The sequence below is a fragment of the Nothoprocta perdicaria genome, unplaced genomic scaffold, assembly GCF_003342845.1.
Source record: "Nothoprocta perdicaria isolate Ctin4 unplaced genomic scaffold, notPer1 scaffold_6, whole genome shotgun sequence".
NCBI classification, from domain to species: Eukaryota; Metazoa; Chordata; class Aves; order Tinamiformes; family Tinamidae; genus Nothoprocta; species Nothoprocta perdicaria.
In genome coordinates, this window is record NW_020455865.1 from 533,269 (window position 1) to 548,268 (window position 15,000).

The following is a 15,000-nucleotide window of genomic DNA, read 5'->3' on the forward strand; positions in this document are numbered from 1 at the left end:
TTCTCAAACACAGGAAAAATGTGCACCCTTGAAATGGCTCAAAGTATATCAAAACAACAGGYCTGATGTCTGAGTGCGGGCAATAACAAACACGAGCAGAGAATTATCTGGCCATCTCTGCACAAAGAACAAGAGCCTTCTCTCCAAGGCTATTGCAGTTTAACTCATAAGACTCAAAAATATAAGAAAACCAGATTTTTTTTTAAGCTCATGGCTCTAGGAGTTTTCTCTTTTCTAATAAGACTCATAGCTGTATCAAGGGCTTGCTTTCTCCTAGAATTACCTTTTCCATCCCCAAACRCACAATATTAAAAATGCTATTGCAAGAGTAAGTAATACATGTGTTAATAACTGCATTTACCTGACACCGTGCTTATGGCTCTCCAAACTACCATTCCCCTGGGTACTCACATTTAAATTATGTGGACTGTACAGTGAATTTCCTCCCAAGCCATCATTGTATCCTCCCGTCTGATTGATAACATGACGCAGGGTATCCACCTTAAAGCAAGGGGAAACAAAATTCATCATTCCAAATCTATTAAAACATCATCACTTACAATAGGCAACATTTTGAATTATGTGAGCCAAAAGGGTTTAGCATCTTCTATGAAAGACAAATTTATCAATCAAGAATGACTGGCAGAATTTCAACAAAACCTTGCATGTTAAAACCCATATGTCTTTGCTTCTCACACCAGCCAAATAACTTCCTCACAGCAGTGCATCCCGTAGGTCCTTCTTAAGTGTCTGCAGCAAAGTGCAGTGCATAGATACACATGGGTATGTGCTTGCATGTATGGGAAGAGGTTATGGAATATATACATATATATATATATATATACACACACTGCGTATGGAGTGAGCCCTGTCTGAATAGATTGGAACAGTGACTGAGGATGAGTTGCATTTAATAGCTCAGCTAGATGGCTTCTGACATTAAAGTAAACAAATAAACAAACGTTTTCCAATGAACAAAACAAAGATGCTAGTAAATAAATTCAAGAAAAAAAAAGGAAAAAAAAAGAAAATTCACTGGATTTCCTGTGTCTAGCAAAGTCAGACGCGCCCAATCCCATTCCATGAGCTCAAGCCAGAGCCGAATGCATTCACAAAGCTTAAAGTTTCAATCAAAAAAAATTACTCTTTCTTTTATGTCTGTGAAATTTAATGCTGGGGTAAGAGCAGGTCACGTTTAGAGCTATGCAGCCTCCCTTCTGTAGAGAGGCACAGACCATTGGATAGATCCAGAGTAAGGTGGAATTTTTAGCCCAAACCCTACCCTGCTGGAAAGGCCCGGCTTTGGGGCATTTCTCCTACCTGTGACTGCACATTGGCTCCGACTTGGGACCCCTGGTAAGAATCCCCATTCAGACTCTGCATGTTCATGAACATGTCCCCAGAATTTGGGAGGTTAAAAGAACCAGAAGAACCTGGAAAGGAAAGAGTTAGGTAGCTGAATAACAGAGAGCTACAAATATACACCCCCAAAGACCTCAGGGCAGGGCAAGGAAGAGAGAGGAGGAGGCAGAGGAAAGGCAGCGCAGGACAGAGCGGCTGGGGCGCGCGGCACCCGCGCTCCACCTCTCCTCAAAGGGGAACGGCCGCTTGCGCTTAATCACTGTGACACTGGCAGAGGAGGACACTGCCTTTTTTTCATACTTTTGTTCAATTAATGTACTTTTTTTTTTTAAACCATGGATCTTAAGAGTTGTCTACAACAAAGTTGGAGCAAAATTTTACAGTAAAATAGTGTCAAACATGCTTGTGCTTTGCAGAAACCTCTGGAGCCCAAGAAAGCTTCTTTCTCAACATTTCCCCTACTAATTGGATGCTCCGAAGTTAGCTGTGCCTTCAGATTTTTATACATAATACCAACCCACATTTAAATTCCAATTACTTCCTGCTAGAATATTCCTCTTTTTTATTCTTACACTGACAATATATTTAACAGCTCTAAAAACCTGACTTGGAGCTCAGCCTTGTTATATTTTATGTTATTTACACTGAATGAGAGAACACTTAAAATATCTGTGTAAAACAAAGGTGCCAGAAGCCTGAGCGGGGCAGACGTGGAGTACGGCACSGCTCGGCGTCCCGCGGCCGCCGCAGGGGCGGGCGCAGCCCTGTGCCCACGATACCTACCAGAGTTYGGCGTGGTGGGGGAGTTTGTCTGGTTGTTCTGCACGGCTGCGGCCACGGCGTGTGCGGCGGTCACGGCCGTCTTGGCCGCGTACAGGTTGGCTTCCTCCTGGAACTTCCCTATGTTCTTCTTGTACCTGATTCTCTTATTGCCAAACCAGTTGGACACCTGCAAGGGGAGAGCGGGAGAGTGAGGCGCGCATCGTGCTGCCCAGCCCTGCCCGCCGTGCTGCGAGCGCTGCCGCCCGCGCCGTGCCCAGGGCACCCGGGCTGCTGCTCTGCACCTGGGCAGCCGCTCCGCGCTCCCAGCCGCTCGCGGTCAGCCGAAAACAGCCACATAAACCAGTAAGGCTGAAGAGTGACCCTGCCACCTTGCTTGGAGGGTCCCGCACGGGCACCAAGCAGTGCAGCCCCTGCGGGGCCGCACGGCGCCAGGGCTAAACCTGCCCTGCTCCATGTGGCTCTGGCTTTGTCTGAACACGATCAAGGAGAAGCCTCGAGCTCTGGCGGCGAGCTGGAAGGTGCACCCTGCGCCTCCGGCTCCCAGGGCACTACTGCTGCATTCCTCGCGCTGCACTTAATATTACCTTGTCAGTCAGAGAGGCAATAATACATTAATGAAACCTAGCAAATAATTATTGTGGACAATCTGATTATGCTTTATTAACAGTTCCATAATTGAGGAATCTCTGTGCATGCAGCACAGTGTCCGCAGAGGTGCGGGGAGCCCTCTGTTTATGCACACCCCTGGACCCATCCAGCAGCAGCCATCACTAATAAAGGTTTATTTAATTCTCACTGTAAAATTTTAATATCACCAGCAGCCTGGGGAAGCCTCAGCGAGTGGATTTGCTTGACATCAGATCGTTTCCATCCTGCTAGTCCCAATACTTCTTAATCTTTAATATCAAGGCAATTAAAATTAATGGCCACTCATCCAGAGCCACTGTGGGCAGTGTTTCCTTGACATCAATTGTTTGATGGGATTACCTAGAGGTTAAACTAACAAGCAGGGTTTAATTGGAAGCAATGAGAGGAGCAGCAATCGTACGTTATGTTTAACCCGCGTACCACATCCCAGCAAATACCCAGCAATGTTCGTGCACGCCCCGCACGCAGGGCGAGCGCCGCACGGCAGCTCCTGCCACGGCAGCTCCCACCACGGCTCCTCCTGCGCGCCTGTCGAGCGGGCAGCGCTGCCCGGGGCTGCGCTCGCTGCACGGGGCTGCACAGGGTGCTCACTCGCTGCACGGGGCTGCGCAGGGTGCTCACTCGCTGCACGGGGCTGCGCTCATTGCATTTCTGGGGCTGCACAGGGTGCTCACTCGCTGCCCGGGGCTGCGCTCGCTGCATGGGGCTGCGCAGGGTGCTCACTCGCTGCACGGGGCTGCGCTCATTGCATTTCTGGGGCTGCACAGGGTGCTCACTCGCTGCCCGGGGCTGTGCTCGCTGCACGGGGCTGCACAGGGTGCTCACTCGCTGCACGGGGCTGCGCTCACTGCATTTCTGGGGCTGCACAGGGTGCTCGCTCACTGCACGGCTGGCGCTGCACGGGCCGCCCGCCTGCGGAGCACACGGGTTCCACCCCACGCAGGGTTCACCTCCGGGGCCATGCAYTCCCATGGGAAGTCGCCTCCGTCGTGAGCGGCCTCATCACACATTTTTCATTAAAACAAACTATCTCTTCACATGAAAAAACAATGAACATCTTTCTCCTCCTGATCATTGAAGGCCAATTAATTAATTGGGCTTAATTGTATATTGCATTTCAAACAATACAGTTGCACTTATTTATCACGTTAATTACGATGTTAAATAAAAAGACAATAAATTATCACTTGAACCATCATGCTGCCTCGTGGCGGGTCGGGCCGGGCCGGCCCACGTGGTGCCGCGGCCCCGGCTACCTCGGGGCATCGGTCAGGACTCGCGCTGCGAAAGCAGATGTCACCGTGGGACTGAAACATCTACGATCGCAGGAATTTTGCCATGGGGGTTCCAAGTTTTCCTAGCATGGTTTATGTTCTGCATCTATTTAGCTGTAAAAAATAGGAAATTCTGAAAATATATGTGGAGCTTTCATAGGATATGTTCTGTGGCTAATCATTTTACCAAAAAGAAAAAAAAAATGCATCTTTTTTGGCTCCCATATGCAGTCAAGGGTCAGAGATCCTAAATCCACAACTCTTCCTGTCAATGTGCTTACAAAAATAAATACAAAAAAGCCTCTCAAAACTCAAAAGAAGTGGGAGTGCAAGAGGAGGCGAAACATAGCCTCTGCATTCTTTTTTAAAGGAATTTTAAACGTATTCCCTTGTCAAGCACATTCTTCTTTTGTTTGAAGCAGTGAAAAATTTTATTGCTGTAATCCACTGACATGCTTTCAGCAATGACTCTGCCCTTTCTATAGCCCGCATGATAGACGGATAGCTGTTCATGACACCCTGAGAGAGGCTCATCTGCAAAAGTATAAAACATCAGCCTTGCAGCCACGGGAAGGAGAGAACAGATGATACAGTTTATCTCCCTCAAACACGTGCTGATCGGGTAGTTCTAAATTACAGCCGACGATGTTCCCCGTTAAAGACATTTTTTTCTCCTAGAATTACCTTTTCCATACTCTTAAAAATGAAATTGTGTGGGGTGTTCATCTTAATAAATAGTTTGTCTTTATGCTTTTCTTGAAAAACCTTCTCTACATATTATCTTAAACACCGATATCAAAACCGAGACCATCTATCTCCTATCTGCAACTAAGTGATTCTGGGAGACAATTTCCTGTGCAGCTCTGTAAAGTGCTATGGCAGCAACATTTCCAGTGAGCTGCTTAATCCAGGGGGAGGGTGACCCAAAATACTTACTAATTAAGTGTTTGAGGGAAAAAATGTTCTGCCATGAATCTGCCCCCAGCATTTACAAGCCACTGACAGTACAAGAAAGAAATATCTTGGATCATCACTAGAAGAGACTAAGGGATGTCTAGCTCAGCTGGAAAAAGGACAAAGCCTCTTCATCAAACACGAACCCAAGCCTTTAGGAGTTGGGAGAGCGTTCCAGTAACAGGTATTTCTTTCATTTTCCAGCTCTTTGTGCTTCCAAGGCCTTTGTAAAGCGAGAGGTGAGCAGGATACAGCACCAGCCAAGGCGAGTGCGAGGCTCTCCTGGTCAAACACTCAGATTTTTCACGAAAGCCCTAAGCCAGGTGCAGCCAGGCCATTCACTTGGATGCTGTTGCCTATTCCAGGCGAAGCTGCTCCTGCCTGAGTTTTAAATGACCGCCTGATTTACCCCCAATTTCTGGATTACATCCTCTGACCKCTGTTGCCAGAGCAGGATGCACTCTCCTACCGTGCCTGCCCAGAGCTTTTCTGCTGGATGGCCTCGAAAACACACACATTTTTCAGGACAAAAAAGAYAACTTCAGCCTCACTCGACCCAGTAAATATCAAGCAGAGCAGCAGTCCTGCCACATGGCCTTTGGAAATGCCTTTGAAAACCAAAGAATAGGATATCTGTAGCATTCACATTTTCCAGCTGTGACAGCAGATCTATCAGGAACTTAAGCAAGCCAGCTGAACACAGTCACTCCCTCTCTCCCATGCAAGCTCCTCTCCCATTACATGATACATTGCCAGTTTTCACGCTTTCCCATCATCTGGAGCTTTTCTAGCAATTTATGATACTCTTGCAAGACTGAAGCTCTGATCATGGTCCCAAATCTGCATCCACGGGAGCTCAAGTCCAGCCTCTGTGTCTAACGCTGTCCTCAGTGTTAGGCTGGAAAATGTCACCCTTCACAACGCAGGGTGCTATAAAGAGCAGCGCAGAGGATGCGATGCAGCTACTCCCATCACTCACCCCGACTTCCTAATGGATTCCAGAAACTACTAATACACACTCCTATCAAATATTAAAGAGACAAACCTATATTCATGTCACAGGCTCACTGCTGCTGCTTCTGATTTGGACCATCTGCCTGCTTGCTTTATTTCTTTCTACAGTGTATAGTGTATACAGTCTTATCAACCAACCAATCAAGAAAGAAATCAGATCCATTAGTACTAGAAACCCTCAGTTTCAGCTCCCCAGATGTTCCATCTCATTTCCTTCAGTCATTTCAGGTRCACCTAGACCCAGCTTTTGTCAGTCCCCTCCTCAGAGTCCCCTTCCCTGCCAGGGGAGAAACAATTTCACCAACCAGGTCTGGAGGGGCCTTGTTCTCTGCCCGTGCAGTGGCTGCCTTTGCCCACAGGGACAGGTTTGAGCACCTCTTTGAGAGGTCCTGCCACCAACTATCCTGAGCTGAGGGCCCCAAACCCGCAGCACGACGCAAGGCTCTGGCCCAGGCTGTAGCTTTCAGCTGGTGCCAGATACCCAAGGCAGCACACAGCAACATCAGTGCGCTCCCTGGAGAGCTGCCCCGCATCCAAAGTCAGCTAAATCACACCAGATTTGGGTCTGCTACATGGCCTTTTTCACAGAATGCTTCACTTAGAAGTCCTCAGTAAAGTCCCTGAGTTTTTCTTGGTTTCAAGGGAGACCTATATAGTAAATCGCAAGTCAGGTGTTAATGATAAAGCTTTTGTTGCTAATAATGCCAGCACTGCAGCCTGCAATCGTTAATAGTTAACACAATCGCCGCAGGCATTGCTCCTCTGGAGGATCTGCAATATTAAYAAGGAAGGAGGTGACAATCCTGCACTCACAAGTGGGCACCAGGGTGCCCAGCAAACTTGGAAACTGTTATTGAACTTGCCTTTCTGCAACCGAGTGACAACCTTTCCCAGAGAGCCAGATTTGCTGTGGGAGTATTTTGGTTTTCTATCACACATACAAGCCACAAGAAATAAATAATAAAAAAAGTGTTATTTTGCTTTGTGAACTATCTGGTGAAGCAAAGAGTGAAGGAAAGGAAAGTGTGATGTAGCAGTGCCTTAGGCCAGAACATCAGAGCGAGAAAACAGTCTGGGGCTGTAAGATATACTGGGGTGTGTATGGGAAAGGAAGCCTKGGCCCACAAAGGTGGGCTTTTCTGATGACAGAGAAACCATTTTCTTCTACTAACCTTACAGTAACGTTTGTTACATGTGATAGCAGGAGTCAATCTGCTTCGCAAGTTCTTGCTTCAGAGAAACCACTCCCGTCACTGCCCTAATACTAAGAAGTCACCTTAGAAAAAAGCTTTCAACCAATCAAACAAATTCTGATCTATAAAAATAGATCATATATTTGTCATRCTTTTCCCTAAGAGAACGGTAAGTTATAATGAACTTATAATGGACAGCAACTATCGGAGCCCCTTGGTGACCACACAGAGGGAAGGCTGCTCCAAAGCGGGACGCTGGCATCGCACCCACGTGATTCCTGTTTCGGCCGTTGGCGGGTTCTTTCTTGGGCAGGACACCCCCAGGCTGTGGGCGCAATGACCCCCAGTACAGCTCAGTGTCGGGCTGCCTCCATGCTGAGCTCTGCTTTCCTTCACTGGCAATGGGTCAAATTCAGAGGCACAGGGACGTCCTGTGACTGGGCGTCGCGGTGCCACCCGTCCCACCGCGCGGGCCCCCGGCCTCCTACCTGCGATACCGTGATGCTGCACTTCTTTGCCAGCTCTTCTTTGGCTTCTTCACTGGGGTAGGGGTTACTGAGATGGGAGTAAAAATACTCATTCAGGATTTCTGTGGCTTGTTTACTGAAGTTGCGTCTTTTCCGCCTGAAAGGGAGAGAGAYAGACGTGCCTGTTAGGGACACGGGCAGCTCTGTGCCGGGGCTGCTGGGGGCCTCGGCGCTCCACAAAGCRGCAGGACCCCCAGCCCCTCCTGCACGAACCGCTGTCGGTGTGAGCGGCAAACCCAACCTGGCCCTAGGAAGGCAGGTCAGTCAGGGCGCCGGGGGCACCCGGGGCGGCAGCAGCGCCGTGTCCTTAGGGAGCCCTYGCTGGTACTAATTGGCTTTCTGGGCTCTCTAATTTGAGGGCCATCTGCGCAAGCCCCTGCTGCGGGGGGCAGGCAGGGACAGGCGGTGGCACCAGGCGGGCCGCGGTGCCGCGCTCAGGCTGCGCGGCTCTGCTCCAGGGGTGCTCCCGGCAGCTCCGAGCTGCGTCACAGCGCCCGSACAGCCCTGCCACCTTCTCCCTGCAGCCTGACACGGCCTCCTCCAGAGAGCCTCCCTTCGGGAGCATCCCCGGAGCCCCTTTCCCGCAGGCAGGTTGCAGTGCAACCGCCGGCGCCTTAGGCTAGCAGGCAGCCGAGCGGCAATCCCCCGGTGCTCTGCTCAGGGGTATCACAATGCTGCTAACTACGCCGTATCCTGCAACAGGCAGCCATCTCCCTAGAGCTCTGTTTATCTCATTACTGCGCTTCCACTCATTTTGCCTTATTTACCTTCCTCCTTTTTAAAGAAATTGCTTTAAAATGTGCATCTGCAAGCTTTACCTTTGCAGTTACTGGAGCTCTCCACAGACATTTCCTCCAACTGTTTGTAATTACCCTAATTTGCCACACCTGCCAGTGACCTCCTTGTTAATAAAATTATTTTGCTCTTGTTTATCTCCTCACAGCTTTCAGGTGTGAAGCCCCAGCTGGTGGCTGGAGGAGGCTCTGCATGGTGCCTGTTTGCACCCCGGAGCCTAGYGGTTCAGCTCAGCCCCTTGGGGTCCTGCGCATGTTCAGGAGCTCTGCAAATTGGGGGAGCTACTGGGGCTGAYGTCCTGGCTCGTTGGGGCTTCCCAGGAAATCTGCAGCTTCCCAGTTCCTGTCTGTGGCTTCTGCTCTTTCCTCACAGCTGCTGGGAAGAGCTCAATACCTGCAGGCAGTTACTGTCCCCTCCTGCCCCATTCCTYTCGCTGCCCTGGTGCCTGATTGCCAAGCGGTGTCCTGGCAAAGGGCAGGGTCCCTCCTGGCCCCTTACCTGGCATCGAGGAACCTAGATCTCAAGATCATTACTGCTTCACAAGTGCTTTGCTTGAGTTGCATCTGGATGGAGCTGAATTTCCGATGGATGATGCCCACCATCCTCTCAATCTCCTTGGGAGAAATGGGACGTGTCCGGCTCTGCTCCCGGAGCAGGTTCATCACGTGCGTAGTGAACTCGTTACATGCCTGCAAAGGAGGGAGAGGCTCAGAACGGTGTCACCGGGTCCCGTGGGGACGGAGGGGGTGCCTGACAGCGTAGGGGAACGTGCCAACCCGTGCGGGCCACCCCGTGCACAGGCTTGGCCGCTTGGAGCCGCGTGTGCCCGGGTGCCGGCTGCGCGAGGCCGCGTGCTGGCGCTCACCCCCTGCACACACACGCAGGCGCCCCGGGGCTCCTCCCGCGCCCGGCGGCCGCGTGCCAGGCGGCGGTGCCTGCGTGGTGCCCGCGCTGACCGCGCCGACGCACACACCGCAGCGCAGAGCTGGCTACAACCGCCAAGCAAGGCCAGGGCACTTGGCTCCTGCGCAGCCACCGCGGCTACGGAAAGGGGACTCGGCAGACACCAAACCGCGTGGGGGAAACAGCACAGATACCTCGTTCAGACCACACACATTAAACSCCTTTGACACTAGCTCCTCTTTTTCTTCTAAAGCTAGGGTTAAAAAAAAAGCCTTTACTATTCGTCTTAACCCTGGATTTTCACGGATTCTCTTGCATTTCAATAGATTGTGTGGGGGAAGGGGTTAAAAGTGAAAAGTTTATGCATCTAAAAACTCATAATTTCCTATAACATTTGCTGAACGTCTCACAACTTATTAAGTGAAGCCATCTATGAATGCAAATGCTGATTAGCAATTTGGCAATAGCCCAACATTCGCAGAATTCACATAGCTTTTCTTTAAACCAGTAGTTCATACATGATTAATTAGAACATCTCATTTATGTAGTGTGCACTTTAGCTCATTACTCTAAGTAAAATTCGTTAAGTATTTACATTTAGATAATTAAAATCTGGGTACACCCTTAAGAAAGATGCATACACTTCAGGCAAAGTGATTTTTTTTCTTTACACTACTGAAAGTAAATTACAGGCTAATTTACATCCTCGCTGTGCCCGCGTGAGCAGCGCTGCGCTGGCCCGGCCTCGCCACGGAGGCGCGGGCGCCAGCCCGCACAACCCTCACAAGTGTTCCTCACCAATGCAGCATCTAAAAGGCCTCCTTCTGAAGCTGAAGCGCGTTTCTGCTCGCGAGAGGCACAGAGCTTTCCTTGTGCTCGCTCGACTTGCTGGCAGCCCCTGCGCRGCTCCCTCGGCGCTCCTCCCCGCGGCATAGGGGCCAGCAGGGCTGCCCCACGGGCGCTGCTGCTGCTCTTGTGTCCTCTTGTTTACCTGGAGCGTGCGAGCTATGCAGCCCCTTCCTCACTGCTATTTTTCAGGCCTCTGCTTGGTGCCCATGACATTATTACTAATGTCAGGCTGTAAGAGGGGGCCCTGTTGACCTGCTCAGAATCCCGGCCGGAGCGGAGCGCACGTCGCTGATTCGGGCTCCTCGAGGAGCGTTGCGGCTGCGGCGCCCTGCTCCTCCCCGACGGGGCGGGCGCAGGCCACATCTGCRTGCTCACAGAGCATGTTCCCAGATGCTCGGGGAGGCCTGGGACCCTTACAGTACTTTTGCCTACAGCAAAAAATGTATTTCAGTGTAATTATAGAAGATAGCTTTCAATATGTCATCTCTACTACAGTAGCTGTAAATTATGGAAAGAGCTGCCTGCGCASGAGCGTTTCTCCTGGCGCTTGGCGAGGGGAGAGCGGTGGATGGCGTGACACACTTTCCATTCCTTTTTTTTTCCCAAGCGCATTCCCCTCGCTGGCAGCAGGCTGGATGCRTCGGGAGAAGGACGTGGCTGCTGCATGGGCAGCGGGGCTGGGTACAAGGCGAGGGGCAGCCGGTGCCGTTCCGCTTGGCACATCCTGTTCAGTGCATCCCGCTCRGCGCATCCCGGAGCGCAGCGCACGCTCAGCGACCTGCAGGCACAGCTGCAAAGTGCTGGCTGCCGCTGAGACAGGCCTGCTCCGAGACGAGCTGGTAGCCGACAGTTGGCTGTGAGGCCAGCGGAATTACCATATTCCAGCAGCGCAGCGTGGCTGGGTGTCAGCATCAGTGGGGAAGCGCTCGTGTTTCAGCTCAGCGCTACCTCCCTTGCTCCCTCCTCGCAGCACTTGAGCATCCTCCAAAGTTTCCTGCGGTGCAGACGGACGGCTGTGACATTTCAGCTGAAACCTCTGTAAACGGAGCTGCAGGGCTGGGAAGGCGAGCGCTTCCCTGGCTCGTTACGCAGATTAGAGCCGGCGGCCTGGTGCCAGGGAAGGCACCGCCGGGAGCGCCTGCCCTAGCGCCTCTGCTCTGCCAGGCCCAAGCCATGCCGAAGCCCTGTGATGCTCCATGCCTGATAAGCTTGAGGACAGTCCCAGGGCAGCGCCGTGGGCCACACGTTTGCCAGGGCTCCTTGGTGGCACTTGGTGCAGGGYAAGAGGCTCTTTCAGGGCATCCCTGGGGTTGGCAGGAGGAGATTTGCCCAGACRGCAGGGAGCAGAGACCTGAGCGCGCCTGTCCACGGCATCATCTGTGTTTCATGGCACGAGGAGGTGCCATGAACTTTCCAGGGCCCCAGTGCCTCTTCCTGGTGCTCAGCAGGTCTCGGAGCGCCCTGAATCGCAGCGGTCACCSTGTGCCAGGAGGTGCYTCCGCAGCGCGGCTCCGCAGCGCCGGGCYCTGCGTGCCGCCCAGCCCCTCRGGCAGTGCCGTCGCCTCCTCGGCCGTGTTCCCACCAGCAGCYGGGGCTGGCAGAGCTGAGCGAGGGCTGCCGCCCTGGGCCTGCCGCCGCARCGACCCCTCATCCAGCACCGCGCGCTGCCCCCGGCCTCCACACGCCGCCCCGACACCTGGTGCCCACCGTGCCCTGGTGCCTCCCCTCCTCTCTGGCACCTCAGCAGCTCGTGCCCACCATGTCATCGCTGCTGCCACCGAGCGGTCGGGCACCTTGTCCGGGCTGTGTGCGCTCCTCGTTCCCCAGCCCGCCCTGTGGCTCTCGCGGCCAGCTCTGTGTCGCAGAAACCTCCTCCTCTCTCCCCCATTGCACTGGCTCTAGGAGGTGACAGCACGGCCTCGGGAGCTGCCTTGCCATGGTCACAACGGGGAACAGCGAGGCATGCAGGACATGCACCGTGTGCCCCGCGAGAGCGGCACAGCGCGGCCTGGCACTGCCGTGCACCGCAGCGCGCACGCRGCTGGGACGGGGACGGGGCACGAGTGCTCAAGGGCAGCACGAAACGGGAGCCGGGGCGGCCGCAGGGACACACACAACTGGGAGAGGCTGATGTCTGACCTGTTCGTATTTCTCCAGCTCTGTGTGATAGATTTGTCTGATCTGGGTCAATTTGGCTCTGTAATCTGAGTGCTCAATAGAGTTATCTGAAGACCCTCCAGAGGCTGCTGCGGCTGCAGCTGCGGCTGCCGATCCCCCACCTTTCTCCGGACCTGAGACTCCTTCTGCCAGAAGCATATTGTCTAGTCTCATTAGCTGGGGATCGGGAGGGTCTTCCTCCTGGGCTCCTCGGATGCTCAAACCTTGGACAAAAGAGAGAGAACAAGAGAAAACACAGTCAGTATTTCTTGTATTTGCCAGGCTGCTGCCCGCTCRCTGCAAAGCCTTCCTCCATCCACACCTCCATCCTCCCTAGCACCTGAGGGCTTCATTGAAAAGTCCTGTCAAGTTCAACACGGACAAGTTTAGTGGGTTTATGGCAATTCTATAGACCTGGATTGGCTCTAATAAAGAATAAGGATATCTTATAGTGCTTTCAAAGGACCTTGCAGAATTTGTAAACACTTTATTGTGAGCACTAAAAGAGCACTCACGTGAGTACAGACATGTGCCTTCCAGTTGGCTTTGAAGACATGTCTAAATCTACACAAGGCTGGCGTTATCACTATACATTATATCACTTTCATGCAAGACCATGTGGTAACAGTAAGTGCATTATTTGTTTGGAAATAATTGATTTGCTTCTCATTTCCTTCCAAATGGATCCAAGCAATACATTATTCTTACTGAGACTCGCACTACTGGATCCCACTCCTGCTGCAGAGCGAAGCGCTGGTTTCAGACGCTCGGGGAGAGCATTGCCRCCCACCACCCTCTGAGAGGAGATTCCCAAATCCCACGGAGCCCCGGCAGGCATTTCCACAYGTGGCCCTGGTCCCGACCTCATGCAGGTTCCCTGGGCTGAGGTTTCCATAGGAGAGTGGCCAGGCTAAGAGCGTACAGCAGGCAGAGCGCCCTGCTTCCTGCGGAGCATCTAGCCAGAGCTGAATAGAGACAATGGGAATCAAACCTTATTTTACCCTTCGGTATCCTAATTGCTATCACAGTGCTGGGATACTAAATACGTGTTAAAAATTGCCAGTGCTGCTGCAGCGTGTTGTTAGGAGCAACATTTTAAATCTAATTTCTGTTTCAAATCGAGAATTTCCAAAGTGATGCTCAGTCAGCAATCTCATCTGCATCCGATAGATCAAGCCTGACAATTTGTAGGTTTAATCAGGTCACCAGGCACAATGCCAAGCTGTTATCAACAACGCCGAAAACAAAGTTTAAAAATAATTACAGCAGCATAAAAATCACTAGAGCCGTGGCTTCCTGAATCAACATTTCCCTGGAAGATGCAGCGCGCGGCGCGCGCCTCCCAGCCCAATTAACCTCCGGGAAGGCGCACGGAGGGCGGCCCCGCGGCGCTGCCGGCACCGCGCGCTGCCCGCCGGCCCCGCCGCGGCCCACCTCACTCTCAGACACGCGTTTCAAACTGTCTTCTCCGCTTAAAAACAGAATTCCACATGGTTTCATGGGAATCATAAAAAAGCCCCATCACCTCTTTAGGGGATTTCTGCTGCCGGTTCAGCGGTGCTTGGGCAGGGCAGCGCTGCCGGGGCCGGCCCAGTCCTGTGTGTCCTGCAGCGCGGGGGGCTCTGCCCCGCACTCCCCTGCCCTCTCCCACCGCCCGGGCATCTCCTCCCTCCTCCGCCCGGCTTCCAGGGTCTGTAAGAGCAGGAAAGTTTCATCCTCCCCTGTCCACGTCCCCTTCTCATGACGATTTCTATGGTGACTTCTTCGTTTTGCTTCTGACTGCCTCTCAGTCCTGGTTCCCTATGCTCTGTTCCAGCTGTTTCCCCAGCTGCATTTCTGCCACGACAGCCATTCCCCCTTCCAGTATCACAGCACTGCTTCCACTCATCTCCCCTGATGCTAAGAGATGCCAGGCCAAAATCTGCAGCAAAATCATTTGGTACATTTGCTGTGATTTCTAGACCATTTACTCTTGTGTACTGGCCAAAGATTAAAGGCTTTTGCTCAAAATCACACTATCCATTCAGGCTTAAATTGCTATTCAAAATCCCCAACCCTTCTCGMGTAGCTCTGACAAAGGACAGCAAAGACTCTCCAAGGTTTAGGTGTGAAAGGTGATGGCTGCAAAGGAGACCCAGGAGGCAGCGGCAGGGAGAGGCTGAAAAGGCAGAGCCGGGTTGACAGGGGGCAACAGCAGAGCCACGGGGTGTCCTGCGGATCTGCACRGGCTGGAGGAACCGGCCCGCGCCAAAGCAGGGCGGCCACCCTGGCCAAAGGGCTGCGGCCGCTGCAGGAGCACGGGGAGCTCCTGTGCAGGAGCATAGGAGCCTGTGTGCAGGAGCACGCGCCTGCACTGATCTCATGTGCAGGAGCATGTGCCCATGGGCACCTCGTGCACAGGAGCACACATGGAGACCTCACGTGCCCGTGCACGGGGACCTCACGTTTGTCTTTGGAACGGCAAAGGCCCAAGCTGATTGACGGATTCTAAGGAGAAGGGAGCAGTGTGTTAATTCAGAGCTGCCCTTACGCAGCGTGCGG

General features: G+C 52.5%; 1 protein-coding gene across 1 annotated transcript in view; it reads right to left on the reverse strand.

The window, feature by feature from the left end:
* The window catches only part of PBX3 (PBX homeobox 3), a 76,866-nt gene that overhangs the window by 3,680 nt on the left and 58,186 nt on the right, over positions 1-15,000 (reverse strand). Inside the window, exons 3-8 of the mRNA XM_026049525.1 lie at positions 12,442-12,683; positions 9,049-9,239; positions 7,717-7,852; positions 2,146-2,311; positions 1,321-1,433; positions 412-501 (exon numbers count right to left, since the gene is read on the reverse strand). Of these exons, the coding sequence (XP_025905310.1) occupies positions 412-501; positions 1,321-1,433; positions 2,146-2,311; positions 7,717-7,852; positions 9,049-9,239; positions 12,442-12,683 (938 nt within the window). The remainder of the gene's footprint in view (positions 1-411; positions 502-1,320; positions 1,434-2,145; positions 2,312-7,716; positions 7,853-9,048; positions 9,240-12,441; positions 12,684-15,000) is intronic.